This window comes from Heterocephalus glaber, unplaced genomic scaffold (genome assembly GCF_053883595.1).
Source record: "Heterocephalus glaber isolate CG9 unplaced genomic scaffold, H.glaber_assembly_v1.0 deba00001452, whole genome shotgun sequence".
Taxonomy (NCBI): Eukaryota; Metazoa; Chordata; class Mammalia; order Rodentia; family Bathyergidae; genus Heterocephalus; species Heterocephalus glaber.
The window spans coordinates 604,181-622,301 of NW_028258302.1; the positions used below are offsets into that span (position 1 = coordinate 604,181).

The window sequence follows — 18,121 nt, forward strand, 5'->3', positions numbered from 1 at the left end:
AGGCACAGTACCACTGAGCTACATCCCCAGGCCTGCTATTTCTTTACGTTTTACTAGTCACTCCCAAGTTACTTCAATTATTTCTTATAGTTAATAAAAATTTTTTTTTGGTACCAGGGATAGAACTCAGGATCTCGCACTTGCCAGGCAGGCGCTGTGCCACTGAGCTACATCCCTGGCCCAGCTAATAATTTTTATATTAAAGTTTGTTCAAATTGCCATGTACTTTCTCTCTCCTAATTGAACCCTGGCTCCTCAACATGGGAAGTCAGTGACTTATTAAGTAGAAACTCAATGTCTAACAGGGTTTTAAAACTAGGAACTAGCCGGGCATTGTGGTAAACACCTGTAATCCTAGCACTTGGGAGGCTGAGGATCACTGTGAGTCAAGGGCAGCCTGGGTTACATAGCAAGTTCAAGGCCAGCCTGAAATACACAGACATACCTTGTCTCAAAAAAAAGAAGAAAAATAAATAAAAATAAGAAACAAAAGAGAAAGCTAAAAAATATTTGTCACTGGTTAGATATTCCCTTTAGAAAGAGCTGAGGAAAAGCATGGAAGGGTATGAGGAATAAAAACCCTTGGGAACAAGACTTTCAGTTTTGCACATATGAGTTCATATTTGTTTTTATGAAAGCTTTTTGAATAGGAACTGTTAAGGCCTGGTTTTTTGGGGGATTTTTATTTTTTGCTTGCCTCAAGGGTATTCAAAGGACAAGTTTTGGACATAATTTTATTTGGAAAAGGTAACTTCTATATGGAAGATTAATAATAGACTATGCAAGCCAGGCATAGTGGCACACGCCTGTAATCCCAGCACTTGGGAGGCTGAGACAGGAGGACTGCCACAAGTTCGAGCCCAGACTGGACTATATAGTAAGTTCAAGGCCAGCCTGAACTACACAGCAAGATGTTGTCTCAAAAAAAAAAAAAACAACGATGGCCTTCCTCTGCCTGGGCCAGTCAAAATAAAGGAATGGGGACTGGTGTTGAAGGTGACTGAGATATGGCAATATGCCCAGAAAAAAATGGAAACCAAACTGTAGCTTCAAAACAATAACCTGCTATATATATAAATGAATAAGCACTGCTGTGTGCAATAAAATGGGTAGGCCAGTTTGCAAGTCCTCTGTTCTATACAGCATAGGGACACAAAACATGTAGCAAAAGTATAAAAATATATACGGGAAGAACTTCAAGTCAAAGCTTGTGATTTTCTCCAGTGAAAGAGAGAGGAGAGAGGAAAATCACATGGGAGGCCTTTATGGAAAACGTAATGTCCTATTTCTTGGTTTGGTTTTTTTTTGGTACCAGGGATCGAACTCGGGACCTTGCGCTTGCAAGGCAGGCGGCAGAACCACTGAGCTAAATCCCTGGCCCAATGTCTTTTTTTTTTTTTTTTTGGTACCAGGGATCAACCTCAGGTCCTTGTGCTTGCAAAGCAAGCAGCAGAACCACTAAGCCAAATCCCCGGCCCTTTTGTCTTATTTCTTAAAAAAAAAAAAAAAAAAAAACCTGAAGCAATATAGCATATTAAGATTTAATGATGGATATCATTATATTATTGTGCTTTTATGTGTAAAATAATACATCATTAGAAAGTTGATATAAATGTTCCCTTTTATTGCTATTCTTTCTGAGACTTTGTCTTAGCCCTATGTAGTAGTTCCATATTGTTTATCTGCCCATATCTTTTAAAAAAAAAAAAAAGAAAGAAACATAATAGAAAAGCTAGGCTCCACTCCCACAAAGTAACTGTGTCAGACTATGCTAGAAGCTATCTTACCAGTGCAGGCAAAAGCCATTATTACACACCTGAGAAAAGTATAGGCACAAACGGGACCTGCTCCCAGCAGCAGAGTGATAAACGAGGCTCAGACACTAGGGGATGGTGATAATTAGTAACTGTCTATGGTTCACAAAAGTGGTGAGGTCTGAACTACACTGCCTCCGGGAAGCCGAACCCTGTAAGAATAGCAGCAGTGTTATCCCTGCTAAGGAGTCTGAAATTCATCCCACTGGCAGTGGGAACCACATGAGGGATGTGACAGAGAAATGGGGTAAATGTGTATTTCACAAAGATCTGTATTTGGTCCAGTGGCAACATGGAGGACACACCAGAGAGGGCTGTGCTATTTTAGCAGCCTGGGCCATTTGCTTTCAAACAGGGATGACACCTCCAAGGGTGCTCAAAGTGATTCAGCAGGGTATTGAAAGAAATAGCAGAACTCTCATGAACAATTTCATTTGTAATTCCACTTGCACTGGCCCTCACATGCCTCCTACCTGAGGAAAACACATGAGGCTCAAGAAGTGTGAAAGTTCCACACTTTCCTAATGTGCGCAGCTTATGTGGTACAAAATGACATCAATGTGGTTAACTTCATGAAAGCTGGATTTTTCTTTTTTTTGGTACCGGGGATCGAACTCGAGTCCTCGTGCTTGTGAGGCAGGCAGTGGAACCACTGAGCTAAATCCCTGGCCCAAAACTTTCTTTTAAAACACAATCATCATAGGGCCAGGGATTTAGCTCAGTGGTTCTGGTGCCTGCCTCGCATGCGCAAGGTCCTGAGTTCGATCCCCTGGACAAAAAAAAAACGAAAACAATTATCACTATACTTCCACATGAGATACTGAGAAACCATGAAATTGGCACCTCAAATTCTCCAGTTACCACCTAGCCAAGTTCTTACACAATTTCCAGAACTTAAAGGTAATGCGTGTATATTTCTTTTACAGAAATACTGGTGTTCCCAGTTTGCTACGCTTTCTGGGATGGCAAATGTCTGTCAGAAGCATGGAATCTACCTGAAACACATGCATCCACCCTTCTGAGATATAGGAGATGGTGTAACAAAGGCTAAAAACCATCTACTTTTTTTTTTTTTTTTGGTACCGAGATCGAACTTGGGTCCTTGCACTTGCGGGGCAAGCAGCGGAACCACTGAGCTTAATCCCCGGCCCTAAAACCATCTACTTTTAAAAGACTCTATGTTGAATGCATCTTGAAAAAGTTTTTGTAAATGTTTCCACCCACATTATTTTCTTACCAAAAATAAGTAGAAGTCTGACATAAAAGCTCTCACACAGTATCTATGTACCAGCAGTTCTCAAAATATAGTCTAAAGACCCTAAGAGTCACCAAAACTCTTTCAGAGGATCTGTGAGTTTAACACTATTTTCACAATAAGTCTAACATTACTTGCCTTTTTCACTTCATTCTCTTAAAAGGGTCCAGTAGAGTTTTCTGGAGGCTATATAACATGTGAAGACACGGGATAGCGTAGTTGTTCCCATGGCTAATGGAATATGTAATGTGTATTCTTCTGATTTAAAACTTTCTCAGCATTTAATCATTATAATGTATTAAATAAATTTAATATATTATCAATCGATAAATGCACAAAAATGAAAGTTCTGAGGCTATTCAGTAACTTTTAAACTTTAAAAGACACTGGAAGCCAAAAAGTCTGAGAATTACTGCTCTATACTTTTAAAAAAACAATTTTCCAACTTGTTTAACATACTCAAAATAAATGGTTTCTTAACTTGTTAAAAAACATAAACCTGCCACCTTTCAATTATTTTGCAAGAAAAACTGACATCAAGGAAATTTAGTGATATAGAGACAATAAGACAAGGGCCGGGGATTTAGCTCAGTGGTTCTAGTGCCTGCCTTGCAAGAGCAAGGTCCTGAGTTTGATCCCTGGAACGAGAACAAAAACAAAAACAAGACAAGGCAGTGGATGACATTTAATCAGAAAAACATAAGGAGTTCAGAAGGGGAGGAACTTCTGTCAAGCCAGAGTGACTAGGGAGGAACCCAACAGAAAACAAATCTAAATTAAACCCCTATTGCCATCTTTTAAAAAATCATCAGATGATAGAAGAAGACTAAAATTTCAGAAGGGAAACAGCCAACAAGGACAGGCCATGGAGAAGTGAAGTTGTTATGTTTTAGCAGCCCAGGCAATGAGCACACTATAGTAACATCAACGACAAGAAAGCAGGTGCGCACACACTTGCATCATTTCTGAGTGAGGGGTGGGAACAGCTGAATGGCCATCTGTAATATGTTAACATTTAAACACTATTTTTTTTGCGTTTTTTTGCAGTACCAAAGATTGAACCCAGGCAAACTATATCACTAAGATATATCCCCAGCCCATTTTATATTTAATTTTGAGACAGGGTCTTACTGAGTTCCCCAAGCTGGCCTCAAACTTCGGATCCTTCAAGCTCCACCCTTAAGCACTGTTTTAATTGGTACGATATTCCTATCGATTTTCCATTCTTGATATCAGAAAAATTCTCTTATGCCTAACATTCTAAGATTGGCATCATCAATCATTTAAAATGCATAAATAAAACCACAAAGTTAGCAGTGATTATCTTTAGGTGGTGAGTTAAGGCTAATGATTGCTTACCATGGGCTAGAGGCAATATACTAAACATTAGCATTATTCAAACTATTATTTTAATCAGGTATGATGGCACACACCTGTAATCCCAGCACTTGGGAGGCTGAGACAAGAGGATCACAGTGAGCTCAAGGCCAGCCTGGACTGCATAACGAGACCCTGTCCTAAAAAATAAAAAAATAGGGACGGGGATTTAGCTCAGTGATTCCGTCGCCTGCCTCACAAGAACAAGGTCTGGAGTTCAGTCCCTGGTACCAAAAAAAAAGGTAAAAAATTAAAAAATAAGGGCCCCCAGAGGATTTGGCTCAGTGGCGCCGCACCTGCCTCATAAGTGCAAAGTCCTGAGCTCAATCCCCGAATCAAAAAATATAAATAAATAAATAGTAAATATGACTCTCATGTAGCAGACATGGACTGTGGTTGCAAACCTCAGAATTTCTTATGCCAGAGAAACAAGACATGCACTACACTGCTGCCTCCCCACACAGTTATCCTCCTAAAAGGCAAAGATGATAAAGTCATTTCCTACCTTCAAATCTTTCAGTGGCTCCTAATCACCTTTAGGATAAAGCTTCAACTTCAGAACTCAGAAAGCCCTTCTCAGTCCCTTCCACAGCACATTCCCCACACACTATCCAAACATACTCTGCACTCTTGACCCAGAAGCTTCCTCACTCCTGATGTAGCCACACACTCTTCTGTCTCTAGGCCCTGGCACACACTGTTTCCTGTGTGACAAGCCTTTAAACCCACATTCAACCAGCTAGTAATTACTGGTCCTTCAAAACTTAAATTAGGTGTGAACTCCTCTAGAAAACCATTACTTATATACCCAACATGACAAGATGCTCAGTCACACACTTGTTATGAAGTAGTTGAACCTCCATATCTGCAGGTCCACCATCAGCAGATTCAACCAATCATAGATGAAAAGTACTTTTTTAAAAAAGTACATCTGCTGCCATGCAAGTGCAAGGTCCCGAGTTCGATCCCTGGTACCAAACAATAAAAAAAATTTTTTTTTAAAGTACTTCTGTACTAAGCATGTACTTTTTCCTTTGTCTTTATTCTCTAAGCAATACAATGTAACAACTATTTACATAGCATTCACACTGTATTAGGTAGTGTAAGTAATCTAGAGCTAACAGAGATAAAGGAAAACTCAAATGTTATATGCAAATACTATACCATTTTATAAAAAGAACAAGAGCTTCCTCGGATTTCAGTATTCCTGGAGAGCCCTGGCACCAATCTCATGAGCATGTTGAGGTCTGAGGTATTATAACTACTGATTTACTTCCCTCTGGTCTTCCCAGACTGTGGGCTTTCTGAGGCCAGAGACATATCACTTACACCTCCATAATGCATAATCTAGCATAGAGCTTGTGTCCAATAAATGTGTGGAATAACTAGAGTACTTAGTATAGTGGGAGAGGCAGTTATGTATACAATAAGATATGAAAATTTAAAAAGGTATTGCAGGAATGCAGTCCAAGGAAAGGGGGGGGGGGAAATCTGAGAGAACTCAGATATATTTCTGGGGTTTTAAAAAATCTGTTTTCTCTAAATTTCTTCAAACCTTGCTGTTGCTGACATTCTGAATGTTTACTTTGAGCCTGGTACCATGCAAAGCACTCTACCTGAAGTAACTCATTTAATTTTTACAACAGCCTTATATATGGCATAATCCCAGCATTCTGACCAGAAAATTCAGACTGGAGGAACCTGGGGCTGGAGATGTCACTCAGAGATGCACCACTTGCCCAGCGTGTGCAAAGCCCTGGGATCAACCCCCAACACCACACACACACACACACACACAAACACACAGGTATGGCCATGTGACATGATTTGATCAATGAAATGTAAATGAAAGAGACATGTGCCACACTGGGACAGAAATTTTAAAAGCCGCCATTCACTTGACCACCATCTACCTTGGTCCCTGAGTGACTGAGGAAGAGAGTTCCCTGTGTACTCATGGGGGGCATGTAGCATGAATGAGAAGTCAACTTCACTCCTGCTAAATCACTGAAACCTTACAATTTTTGTCAGTATAGTTTAACCCAAGCTATCCAGACCAATACACCAGATCTTGGTAAGAGATTATTTCTCATAAATAACTTTATTTACATACTTTATGACAAACATTTTCTTTGCACAAAGGATTTTGGATTTTTTTTTTAATCCATCTTAGTTCAAAGTTGTTTTCAATATATTTGCCAAGTATCTATTACATAAAAACACTGAGCTAGGTCAGGCATTATGAGGCATGCCTGTACTCCCAGCACTCAAGAGGCTGAGGAAAGAGGATCACCACAAGTTCGAGGCCAGCCTGGGCTACATAGTGAGTTTAAGGCCAGCCTGGACTACACGGTGAGACCCTGTCTCAAAAAAATGCAAAAAACAGGTACAAATTCCCTATGATGAATGTTATTATGTATATCTAAAATGTACCAATAGAGTTTTGCTTCATCTAAAAAAAAAACAAAACACTGAGCTAAATGACAAAGACAATAATTCACATCTAGAGAAAGCTTCAGTCTTATGTTGTAAATGGAAGTGAGATTAAGGCAATTATGGCAAAAAGACTATAGAGCTTTTAGTGGTTTAAAGGAGAGAGCACCAGTCTACATGAGGAGAAAAGATTCACAAAGAAAGTTTCCTATAAACAGCCCTAAAACATGTGTAGGAACAATTCAATAGGGTCAACATTAGTAAAGATATGGAGGACAAACAGCAAAGCACAAAAAGCAAGTAGTTCCAACACAATTCAGTGGGGTCATTTATCATAGAAAAGGCCAACATTAACAAAGGTATGGAGGACAAACAGCAAAGCACAAAGAGTAAGTAGTTCCAACAATCAGGAAAAATATAAAATCTGAAGGCATGCCCGATAAATATATTTGCCCAAACTCCCAAGCCAGCTGGTCTATGCCTAGCTCAACAAACAGGAAGTTATTGAAAGTCTTGGCAGGAAAAGTGACACACCTGGAAGTGACGGCAGCACACGTGGCAAATAGGAGAAAAGAAAAAATTTGCAGGGGAGGGGGCGTGTTCCGGGTTAATTCACGGAAATGATATCAATGGCCCAAATCAGTGCGATGATAGCGGGAATGGAAAGAAGAGTGAAGGTAGGATCAACATGACCTGGTGACAAACTGAACACAGGAATTAAAAAGAAAGGTAAAAAGGAACTTGAGGTGCAAATTTGTGGTGGCTGAGAACTATTATCCCAAATAACTGAGGCTAATCAGAAAAGTGACACTGGCAAATAAAGTATTCCTGTTTCTTTCCTGATGGTTAGTTCTGTCTTCACTTGAAAGAAGGAGTATTACTACCTGTTTATCTTTTGCTTCATCCTGGGCAAAGGTACCTCTCAGTTTGATGTTATCCACCTACCTTCTGTACAACCTCATCTCCCATTTTCTCCAGGAAGAGCCCCCTGGGACCACCCAAGTCCATTTCAAGTTCTCCCCTGCTACCTTTACCATCCTCACTTTCCTCACTTTCCATCAGCTCACTTCCCTTCCTCCAGACAGGCCTGCCCACTCTTGGTGCCTCAACGCCAGCCTTACCTTCCCTGTGAAGCCTTCCTCAAACATGAGTTTCTCCTTCTCTAGATTTCTCACAGTACCTACTGTCCCGGACTTACAGATCACATCATCAGTTATCATTTTCATGTGTGTGCTTTATGCTCTCAACTCTATTATAGGCCCATCAGAACAAGTTTGATACCTTAAATATCACTGAGTTTCCCTCAACAACCCCTTGCACAAAATATGTACTCAATAGACACATGAGAGAGTCAGGCATGGTGGTGCACACCTGTAATCCCAACACTTGAGAGGCTGAGGCAGAAGGATCGCTGTGAGTTCAAGGCCAGTCTAGGCTAATGACACCCTGTCTCAAAAAAAAAAAAAGCCCAGCATGGTGTCACATGCCTATAATCTCAGCACATGGGTGGCTGAGGCAGGGGACTGCTATGAGTTCGAGGCAAGCCTGGACTACATATTGAGTTCAAGGCCAGCCTGAACTAATAGCAAGACCCTGTCTCAAAAAAACAAAACAAAACACAAAAACACATACTTGATTGAGCAAGGCAGTCTAGATACATACATGTCTTGTTTCATAATCATTGTTTTATTAAACCATAGTTAGACATTTAGATTTAAGGAGAAACTTGCCACTTAATATTTCAAACTATCCTTGAGTAATTAGTGCTTTAAGAGATTATTTGAAACTACCATTTGGTCACCAACTTTTATAATAGCTTTCTTTCAATTCTCTGGCTGCTGACTTGAAGGCACATCAAACAGTTCAATGATCATCATTCTAAGGTGATTCTGATGTAGAAACAACCTAAATTGTCATGAAGACTATTTTACTTCCAGTAACCTAATTAGTGTTTCTTTTAACCTTCAATCCAACATTATAGGACAGAAAATTCAAAGTACAGATCTGAGGGTGTAGCTCAATGGCAGAGTGCTTGCCACATACTTGTGAGGCTCTGGTTTTGACCGCAGCACACCCTCCCACATACACATATAAGTGTTATGTCACAAAAAAGTTTATATTCTTTACTTTCTAAGGTAACAACTGACTTCCCGCAGTTAATTACAATGATTCAGTTTTAACGTTTCACTCCTTCCTGTGAGAAAAATAAAAATTAGACTGAGAAAACGGGTGCCGCCGTAAAAAGGAATTCAGTATATTCACCAGAGAGTCTCCTAAACAAACACGCTCTCTTCCCTAACATATTTTCTCTTGCAAACCAGATCATGGAGAAGACAATGAGAGAAAGCGCCACAAGGAAAGGATGAAGAGTACTATGCAATCAAATTGACCCCCATCCCTCTGAAGAACTGGCCCCCGCCAGGGCTGTAGGCAATGACAACAGCTACCCATGCGATGCTGGTTCCCTGGGCTTGTCCATCTTCCCACAGCAAGCCCGAATTACCGCGTCTTTCCCCTGCGCTAAGGGTCGTAGTGGTGCGGGTCCCGCAAGCGGGGGACCTCAGATCGCTCGCCCGCTCCTGGCCAGCCTTCCCCCCAGGCCTAGCAGCCCCCAAACCGGCGTGGTCATCCAAAGGCCGGGCTCCCGGCCCCAGCGACCCCTGTGCCGCGCGGCCCAATCCTTCCCAGCACAAGAGCGCGGGCTCAACGCCCGTCCGACCCCACACCGCGGCCGGGAGAAGGGGCGAGGCGACACCCGTTATCCGCGACAGTCAATCCTCGCGCCTGGAAGCACGCGTGACAGGTTCTTACCGCAGCCTAGAAGGAGGCCGGGGGGAGGCGGCGCCCGGGCCCACGCGGGGCCGGAAGGCGAAAGCGGCGGCGCAGGCGGCGGCGCAGGCTGCGGCGCAGGCGGCGGCGGCGACAGCCGCGGGGAACCCCGGCGGGCGCCCACGAAGCGGTGGGTTGTATGGACGCCGCCATAGTGGGGACGCAGCGGCGGGCGGAGCGCGCGACCACCAATCCGGCTCTCCGTCGCGGAGCCCTCGCCAGGGGTCCGGCAGCTGCGGCCAATAGGCGTGCAGGGGCCGGGCGGGCTGCTGGGATTACCAGTGCGGGACGGGCGGTCGGGCGGGCACAGACCCGAACGGCCCAATAGGCGCGGGGGCCCCTAGTTTACAGCCCGCCCTCCCTACCAGCGCGCGTATCCGGCTGTGGAAAATTTGCGGCGTGAGGTGCAGTCGCCCAACTCCTGTCCCCTCGGCCTAGGGATCCTCCTCCATCTCCAAGGCCTAGAGGGCTCTCGGGCTTCTCCGAAGACCTCGCCCCTCGAGAGCCTGTTTCCTTGTGGAGACGTGGGGCGCAGTGTAGGTTGGTCACGGTCGCTGGATGCCGACGGACGCCTCATCCAGTTCTCCAGGTCGTGAGCGCGACCAGACCACTCCCTCAGGCCCAAGGCTCCGGATTTTAACGGGTCTGCGCAATCCCGCGCGGTAAGGGGGCACGGGGGTCCAGGGGGGCTCCCAGCTGCTGCCGTCAGCTACCAAATTGAGAACTTTACTTTTACGTCAGAGCATACGGCCACCCTGCCCAACTATATACTTTCTGCCGCTCCGGAGGTCGCTGCTCTCTCAGCCTGCCCCCCCTCATTCCACCAGCTGAGTCCTGGCATTATCCACCTGGGACACAATTTAAGGCTGGATTTCCAAGAATGGGGGTAGAACTTTTAAACTGTCACCATTGGATACCAACCCAAAGACCCCACCCTAACTAGAGAACGGCTGTTTGCCTTGGCGAAAAGGTTTTTTTGGGAACCTGCCTAAAGCAAGAGGGGGACGGAGGCGACGTAGCCTTTGCTTGGGTAAGTTCTCTTGAGGCCTGGACCTGACTGCACTGCCTAGGGAGGACTCCCAGGCCCGGGCTGGGCAGTTGACTCAGAAGTAGAGCAGCATGCTTACAGCACACTTAAGATCCTGCGCCCAGTCCGACAGCGTTTTATGAGCCTGGGAAAGCCCCATAGATTCTTTGAGCTTGGGTCTCCTTAAGGTTTTTATGCTGGCACAAATTAAAACTGCAGCGTTTTTAGAAAAATGGCTGGCTTTTAAAATAAGGTCTCCGCTGGAATTAGATCAGACAGCTAGCCCTGTAGGTTCTTCAGCAAAGCTAGAGCACTGGGGTCAGTGAGACCAGTGGGGAAGCCTGGGACCCAAGTTTGCCTGCTACCATGGCCCAGCCTCCCCTAGATTCCCTAAGTGAAATGCAAAATGGTCAACCGTCTTCCCTTGGCCCCAGGAAGTAGTTTAGAGCAGCATCCTCCAGCCCGCAACACCCCCCGGCCCCCCCCAGTATCCAGTAGCAGTCACCTCCCAAGCCACAGGAACACACAGCATCTAGTAGCTGAGCTAACCGAACTTCTCCTGCATCTGGCTGCCCAGAGCCAGCTGGAGCCCTCTACTGTGCCCTCCCGACACCTAGTCACTGCCCCTCTTTATCCTGAGGCTCCCCTGTGCTTGACTGCTTAGTCCTCAGGGACCCAACAGGCAGGTTTCTTGCTAACTATACAGGCAACACAGAAAGCAGCCTTCCTGGGGGGATAAGCATCTTAGTCTTCAATCACCCAATCCACACCCCTTTAAATTATTCCCACAATGTGTGTGTAACACAGATGTAACTCAGCTCAGTAAAGGTGTATCAAATAGGGCAGAAATGAGAGCTAAGTGTTGAGATGATTCAGTGGTTTGGTCTTCCCGTTCCCTTCTCTTGGCCATCTATAAAGCAGGAAGAGCCCCAATTTCCACTGCTCACCGCACTTTGTCTGTTACAGAACCTGACAAGAAAGGGACCAATCTCTTTGGAACAGCTTCCCAGATCCTGCCTGATTCTTAAAATACACATCCCTGCTCCAGAGCCTATGACTGTGAAACACCCCAGCCTGACCCTGGGCCACTTCGGCTCCTTGGGGCAGACACAACCAATCCTCTGCTCAACACATTTTATTGCTAAGGACAAGGTGATGCACCAGTTTTCAAAATAATTTGGTTTATAGCGTTCATACGTAACAAAAATGGGGAAGTATTATAAATCTGATTCTTGTATACATAGGGTATAGTTGTGACCCCTCCAATCCTGGGCCCAGGCAAACAAATTCATGGGGAGCAAAAAACTGTTTAACCCCCTCAGTATTGCCCCCTTCGCCCACCCTCCACCCTCAAATCAGCTCCCTCCCACCCCCAGACCAAGGGCATACCTATAATTGCCCTTGGCCTCCAGTGGCCCCAATTCATCCTAACCCTCCCAGCCCTTCCATTGCAATTTTGTTGACAGATTCACCCACCAGGCTCTGCCTGCTTCCATCATTAAAGTCCTCCCTTGAGGGTATTCCCCACCCACACCCTCTAATACTGTGCCACAGAAGCTCTGTCCCTAGAATGTTTGTTGCGGGCACACAGCCGTGTTACCCCTATGTTCTCCTTCAAGGGAGGACAAGGAGGTGGCATCAACCCCTTAGCATCTCAATACTGCAGCTTTGCCAGCATTCTCTTGGGGCCATTCCAGGCCTAGACAGATGTTGCATCCACCTCCAGCCAACACCCAGGGGCCTTTACTCAGCTTAGCTGAGGACAGAATTTCACATTTTGTTTGCCCTGCATAGGCAAGGAAGAAAGTAAAGGCCAGGGGCTCGGAGAAGCTGGTCCAGACCAAATGCACACGCACACGCGCGGGCACACACACGCACAAACACACACACACTCACATAAATACAAAAAGAACTGGGTAAAGCACCAGCACCTCTGCCTAAGGGGTGCAGGTGATTGATTGGTAGGAAACTAAGTCCTAGGCCAGGAACAGGGCCACCCGCCCAGCTGGCACAGTTGACCCCTTTTTTGGACTTGGGTCAGTGCAGCCACAGCATTCCAGTGCTCAGCCCCTCAGCTGGGAGATCAGCAGCTGCTGCCACATGTCCCAAAATGGCTTGTCTTTTTCACTAGGGCAGAATGCGAAGAGGGTGGGGTAAGGAGGTGATAGGTTGGTGATTTCATTTCTTTTCTTTTTACAACTTCACTTTTAGAGACTTCAGAGTTCCGAGTGTCTGCTGTGCTGTGGAACACCAGAGTGCTCTCGCCTCAAAGGCTGGGAACCTTCTGGACCCAGGAAGCACCTACTCCATGATGGCCCGGTACAGCGCAGGTTCAATGTAATCTTCCCGGTATCTAGAGTTGATGACCCGCTGCCGTTTCTTTTCTTGCTTAACCTCTTTCTCCGTGAAAATCTCGTTGAAGCGCATATCTGAGGCTACTGACTGCAGAAGAACAGGCAAGCCAAATCATCATTTTATAGCCAACTATCCGAATGGGAAAACAGACACCCCTGCCATGTTCCCTTGTGTTCCTGGGACCAAAGGCACACAGGAAACATACTCACCAGTCTAGACTTGACTCTCTTGGGAAGCTCTTCATCCAGCGTATATACATCATCTCTCTTAACCACAAGCTGTGAGCCATCCTCAAATTCCACCTGCCAATGAAACAAAGGCCTTCTAGCTAGGGAACTTTTGAGTTTCCCTGGTCCACACCATGAGAATGGCAGTTTCCTACAGCTAACGTAAGGACTGCCAGGTCTGAAGCTGCACTAGTGAACTAGATATGGCAACAGACCTCTAGCTCTAAAAAGGTTGTTACTGACCCACAGTACGCTTGAGAGTAAAGACTCACCTCTCAAGAGGAAGCACTAAATCAAGTACCCCACACCCCTAATAGGAACCTTTGGCTACCTGGTACATCTGTTCACCATAGTTTGTTGGGGTTTTTTTTGGTACCGGGGATCAAACTCAGGTCCTTGCGCTTGCGCAGCAGGCAGCGAAACCACTGAGCTAAATCCCCCGCCCATACCTGGTACATCTGGATGGGGTGGGAAGCCACAAATTTAGCTCCATAGACTTGGCCATCTGTCCATCTCACTTGGACCACTTCCCCTTCAGCAGGAGGACCCAACTGGAGACAGTCCTGGCTCTGAAGAAAGAAGAAGGTAAAATGAAAGGAAGGTCCACTTGAGCACAATAGTAACAGACATCTACTCAGGGGAAAATGAGCCACTATAGATGATACTCCTGCTTTGACACTGTAGTAGGCCACTTATTCTGGGGTGAAAGATGTAACCCGCTTGCTAAGTCATAGTCTGCCCTGTATCTCTTGTCCTGCTACTTCTAGGTGACAAAATGAACAGCTATGGACCAGGGATTTAGCTCAGTGGTGCCGCTGCCTGCCTCGCAAGCACAAGGACCTGAGTTCAATACCCGGTACCAAAAAAAAAAAAAAACAGCTATAATGAATTTAACAAACTTAATAAGCACAAGACCGGTGCCAAAATCAGTAATCTTCACATCTACTCGTGTCCTTCATATTCCAGAGCGCTCTCATGAAGAAACAATAGAAGTATACTTAAAATTTAAGAAAGATGTTTTTAAAATACAAGCAAGATATGAAAAGAAAGGACAGGATTACCTATCAGGGATCTTGGCACAATACATGAGGACCTTTACTCCTTCTAGAAAAGACTATCTTAAGATGAATGTTTACTGTATCCCAGCTTAAGGCTTGGTACACAGTTATGGTGGTTGAAAGAAAAGACAGACCTGGGAGAAGATGGCCTAAAAAGTATACATTACAGAAATGGGGACAGCAAGTCTGAAAGGTTGTAGATGTCCAAAACTGCTCTGATAGACACCATACTGTGTGAAAAACCAGAAAAAGTTCTGTCCTGTCTTGCCAGTTCATTTCCTGAGGAAAAGCAGTTCTATACTATATTGCTAATTCATTTATGAGCAGGTAATCAAAAACTGAGGTAGAAACTTTGACTAACCAAACATGATGTTTGATAAATCACTTACATTCTCTGCAATTCAATTTTACCTCCCAGAACAGCACTTCTCAAAGAGTGGTCTACAAACCTCTGAGGGGCTTCTGAGACACTTGCAAGGAACATGTGAGGGTCATGACTGATTTCCTAACATTAAGACACTGGCCTTTCTCACATTGGCATTGGCAGTGATGGCACAAAATCTGTGAATTACTGGTCATGTGTATAATTCAGTCAGTGGCCTCAAGTTCTACCAGTCATTATTGCATCCTTCACCATTCTGCATGCAAAATTTAAGAAAAAGAAAAGACTTGGTTTCATATTAAAAATATTCCTTGAAGGGCCGGGGATTTAGCTCAGTGGTTTCGCCACGTGCTGCGCAAGCGCAAGGACCCGAGTTTGATCCCCGGTACCAAAAAAAAGATATTCCTTGAATAAAGCAGTAACAATTTTGTTTTGTGAAAGGCTTGAATGCTTGTGTACAGGACACTTTAGGCTGTGTATGGTAGTATGATGGCTGTCTGGGAGGAAAACCACCTGTGTGGGGGCTGGAGTGTGACTCAGTGGTAGAGTGCTTGCCTAGCAAGCACAAGGCCCTGTCTTTGATACCCAGCACTGCAAAAGCAAGAAAGAAAATAAGAAGGAAGGAGGAAAAGAAACCCACTTATATAATTGTGTGTGTTGTGAGCTGCACTAGCTTCTGTTTTGTTTTTTTAAAACAGGGTCTCACTATGTAGTTCAGGCTGGCCTTGAACTTGCAGCCATCCTCCTGCCTCCATCCTCCCCAGTACTGGGATTACAGGCATGCACCACCACGCCCAGAGACTAGCTGCTAGCTGCAGTTTTTCATGGAACACCAGATTATCTGGGGGGAAAAAATGGAAATGAGGTTGATGGAAAATAAAACACAAGTTTAAAAAAAAAAAAAGACTGACAGACTTGGGCATTTGGCAAGTATCTTCTGGAAAATGAATGAAGTGAGTCTGTCACTTCGAGGAAAACAACAGATACTATCTATCTATTGCCAATAAAATTCAGGCTTTCAGGGAAAAATCAGAATTTCAAAACAATGGCATCATTGCTGTGAGCTTAAGTTTCCCGGAATTTAGAATTCCTTGAGATGAGTGACACTAATGAATGTGAGTTTTTGATATTTATATAAAATTTAACAACTTTGGGGCCAGGGATTTAGCTCAGTGGTTTCACCGCCTGCTGCACAAGCGCAAGGACCAGAGTTCGATCCCCTGTACAAAAAAAAAAATTTAACAACATTTGGAGAATCTCCATCTTCAGGTACATCAATAACTTCCAAATGATCAGTGAATGGTATTATAGAATCAGATATGTGTGAAAGAGCCAAGCTAAGTGCAAGACAGACCAGATTTTAAAAGAATATGACGAGTTCATTGACCTACTACTATCAGGTTCCACATTGCACCTAACTTAAAAACTGTCACCAGCTGGGCACAGCCACACTCATCTATAATCCTAGCTACTCAGGAAGCTGAAGCAGGAGGATTGGCAAATTAAGGGCTAGCCTGGGCAACTTGGTGAGGCTTTGTCTCAAAATAAAAATTTTTCGAAAAGCGTTGAGGATATATAGCTCAATGGTAGAGCACTTGTCTAGCATGTGCAAGGTCCTGGCTTCCGTCCCTAGTACTACAGATAAATAAAAAGCAAAACAAAACAAAAATCCTGCCAGTAGTTGAGTCCTAGTAAAGTATCAGAGAAGAATTTAGTTATCTGAAAGGATATTCTCAAAAATGTTCCTCTTTCCAACTACATAGCTACGTAAGGCTGAATTTTCTTCCTGTACTTCAACCAAAACAATGTATCACAACATATATAAAGAAGTGACATACAGACTTGCAAAACTGGGGGAAAATGGCCGCTTTTCACTCATTTTTGTATTGGAAAAACTAATTTTCATTTAAAAATTAATCTTTTAGGGCCAGAGATTTAGCTCAGTGGTTTCGCCGCCTGCTGCACAAGTACCCGAGTTCAATCCCTGGTACCAAAAAAATAAATAAATAAATAAAAATAAAAATAATTTTAAAAAAATAAAAATCTTTTAAAATTTCTAGTAGAATAAATATTGATGGACATAACCCATAAAAACACAAGCTCTTTGGAGTCCTCAGTAACTTTGTTGTTTTGAGACAAAGTCTTGGCCTCAAACAAAATCTGCCTACCTCAGGTTACCCAAGTAACTTTTAGAAAAGGGAGTCCTGGGATCACTATTCTTTGTTAAAAATAATACCCATATACTTCTAAGAGCTGGTATAAGAAGGGAAAGGGATATTTGACATAAAACACTAGCACAATAGCTGGCATACCGTAGGAGCTTAATAAATCCTAGCTGTATGACTACCATGGATACTATTATCTTTAAGATGACATAAGCCTACCTTGAACTAATCAACATCCTTTCAACAATTAAGTTTTGATATAAACAGGAGAAATATTCAATTTATTAAAGGAAGAAATGGCTGACTTCTATCTTGCTGCTCAGTCAAGCACATGAAAAGATGGGGTAGGAGCAGGAAAAATCTAAGTCCCAGGCAGTGCCTCTACTATCTTAGCTGATGATGATATATGCACACTGGGGTGGGGTGGGGTGGGGTGGTATGCTTAGTACCAAAGCCCTCAATTGTAAATAGCCAAGAGCAGACTCTACATCTACAAGATGGCATGGCAGAAAAAAAAAGAGTTGGGTAATTCTCCAAAAATCATACAGCTTCTAAGCAGTGAAACGAGTACAATTTGATATCAAAGCCTGGGCTTTTCTACTCCTTTAGCTGCCTTGAGGGCTGACCATAATTTATGTGTTGTTCAAAGAACTGCAGAAAACACTGATTCCCATGAACTAGGGGCAGCAGGGCATCCTAGTAGTACACAATTTTCCTTGCAAGGAAGGACTAGTATGAATACTTCTTTCTGTTTGGGGAAGACTAAAGGACCCATAGGACCTATTAATAAAGGCAAGCAGCCCACAGTCATGCTCCCAGATAGACCTAGAAACTCCTCAGTCCCAAACTGCCAGAGAAGCTGCTTGCAGACATTACCACTATGTCCTCAGGATACAGATTGTCACTGAAGGAGCCATCATCAAAGTTGACTTCATAGAAGGTCTCGGTGGTGAGCCTGACTACTTCACACTGGTAGAAGCGCCCGTTCTTATGCTTGCTAATGACCTTCTGGCCTGCGGTGATACTCTGCAAGGCCCCCTTGGCACGCTGAAAGAAACAGAGGCTTGGGTTACTCACACATTGAGCTCAGGGCCTGGCAAATGGACCAAAATCAATGAGTTCCCCTTTCATCAAAAGAAGACAAGCATAGGAGTGGAAAAATAACAAGGAGAGAGGAGACAGGAGTTGAATCATTTCTT

At 44.0% G+C, this 18,121-nt stretch overlaps 2 protein-coding genes, 1 long non-coding RNA gene and 1 pseudogene across 12 annotated transcripts in view; 2 read left to right on the plus strand and 2 right to left on the minus strand.

The window, feature by feature from the left end:
- St3gal3 (ST3 beta-galactoside alpha-2,3-sialyltransferase 3) overlaps nt 1-9,857 on the minus strand; it is a 231,978-nt gene extending 222,121 nt beyond the window's left edge. For 6 of the 8 annotated variants that reach the window (XR_002391516.2, XR_002391515.2, XM_013068179.3 and 3 more), the window contains exon 1: nt 9,691-9,811. The gene's annotated coding sequence lies outside the window, so the exon portion shown is untranslated. Of the gene's footprint in view, nt 1-4,951; nt 5,324-9,690 lie in introns of those variants that run through there. The other 2 variants (XM_087214961.1, XM_087214960.1) reach the window with 2 other exon arrangements.
- Nucleotides 9,313-10,598, plus strand: LOC147827172 (uncharacterized; annotated as a pseudogene).
- A 150-nt stretch (nt 10,599-10,748) lies between these two features.
- Nucleotides 10,749-15,197, plus strand: LOC110347109 (uncharacterized). Its single transcript, XR_002391503.2, has 2 exons — nt 10,749-11,887; nt 12,947-15,197. It is a non-coding gene; the product is annotated as an uncharacterized LOC110347109 (long non-coding RNA).
- Nucleotides 11,855-18,121, minus strand: part of Kdm4a (lysine demethylase 4A) — a 49,050-nt gene continuing 42,783 nt past the window's right edge. For all 3 annotated transcript variants that reach the window (XM_004871890.4, XM_004871888.4, XM_004871889.3), the window contains exons 19-22: nt 17,799-17,969; nt 13,767-13,886; nt 13,300-13,392; nt 11,855-13,177 (exon numbers count right to left, since the gene is read on the minus strand). In XM_004871890.4, coding sequence (XP_004871947.1) covers nt 13,037-13,177; nt 13,300-13,392; nt 13,767-13,886; nt 17,799-17,969 — 525 coding nt within the window. In that variant the 3' untranslated portion in view covers nt 11,855-13,036. The remainder of the gene's footprint in view (nt 13,178-13,299; nt 13,393-13,766; nt 13,887-17,798; nt 17,970-18,121) is intronic.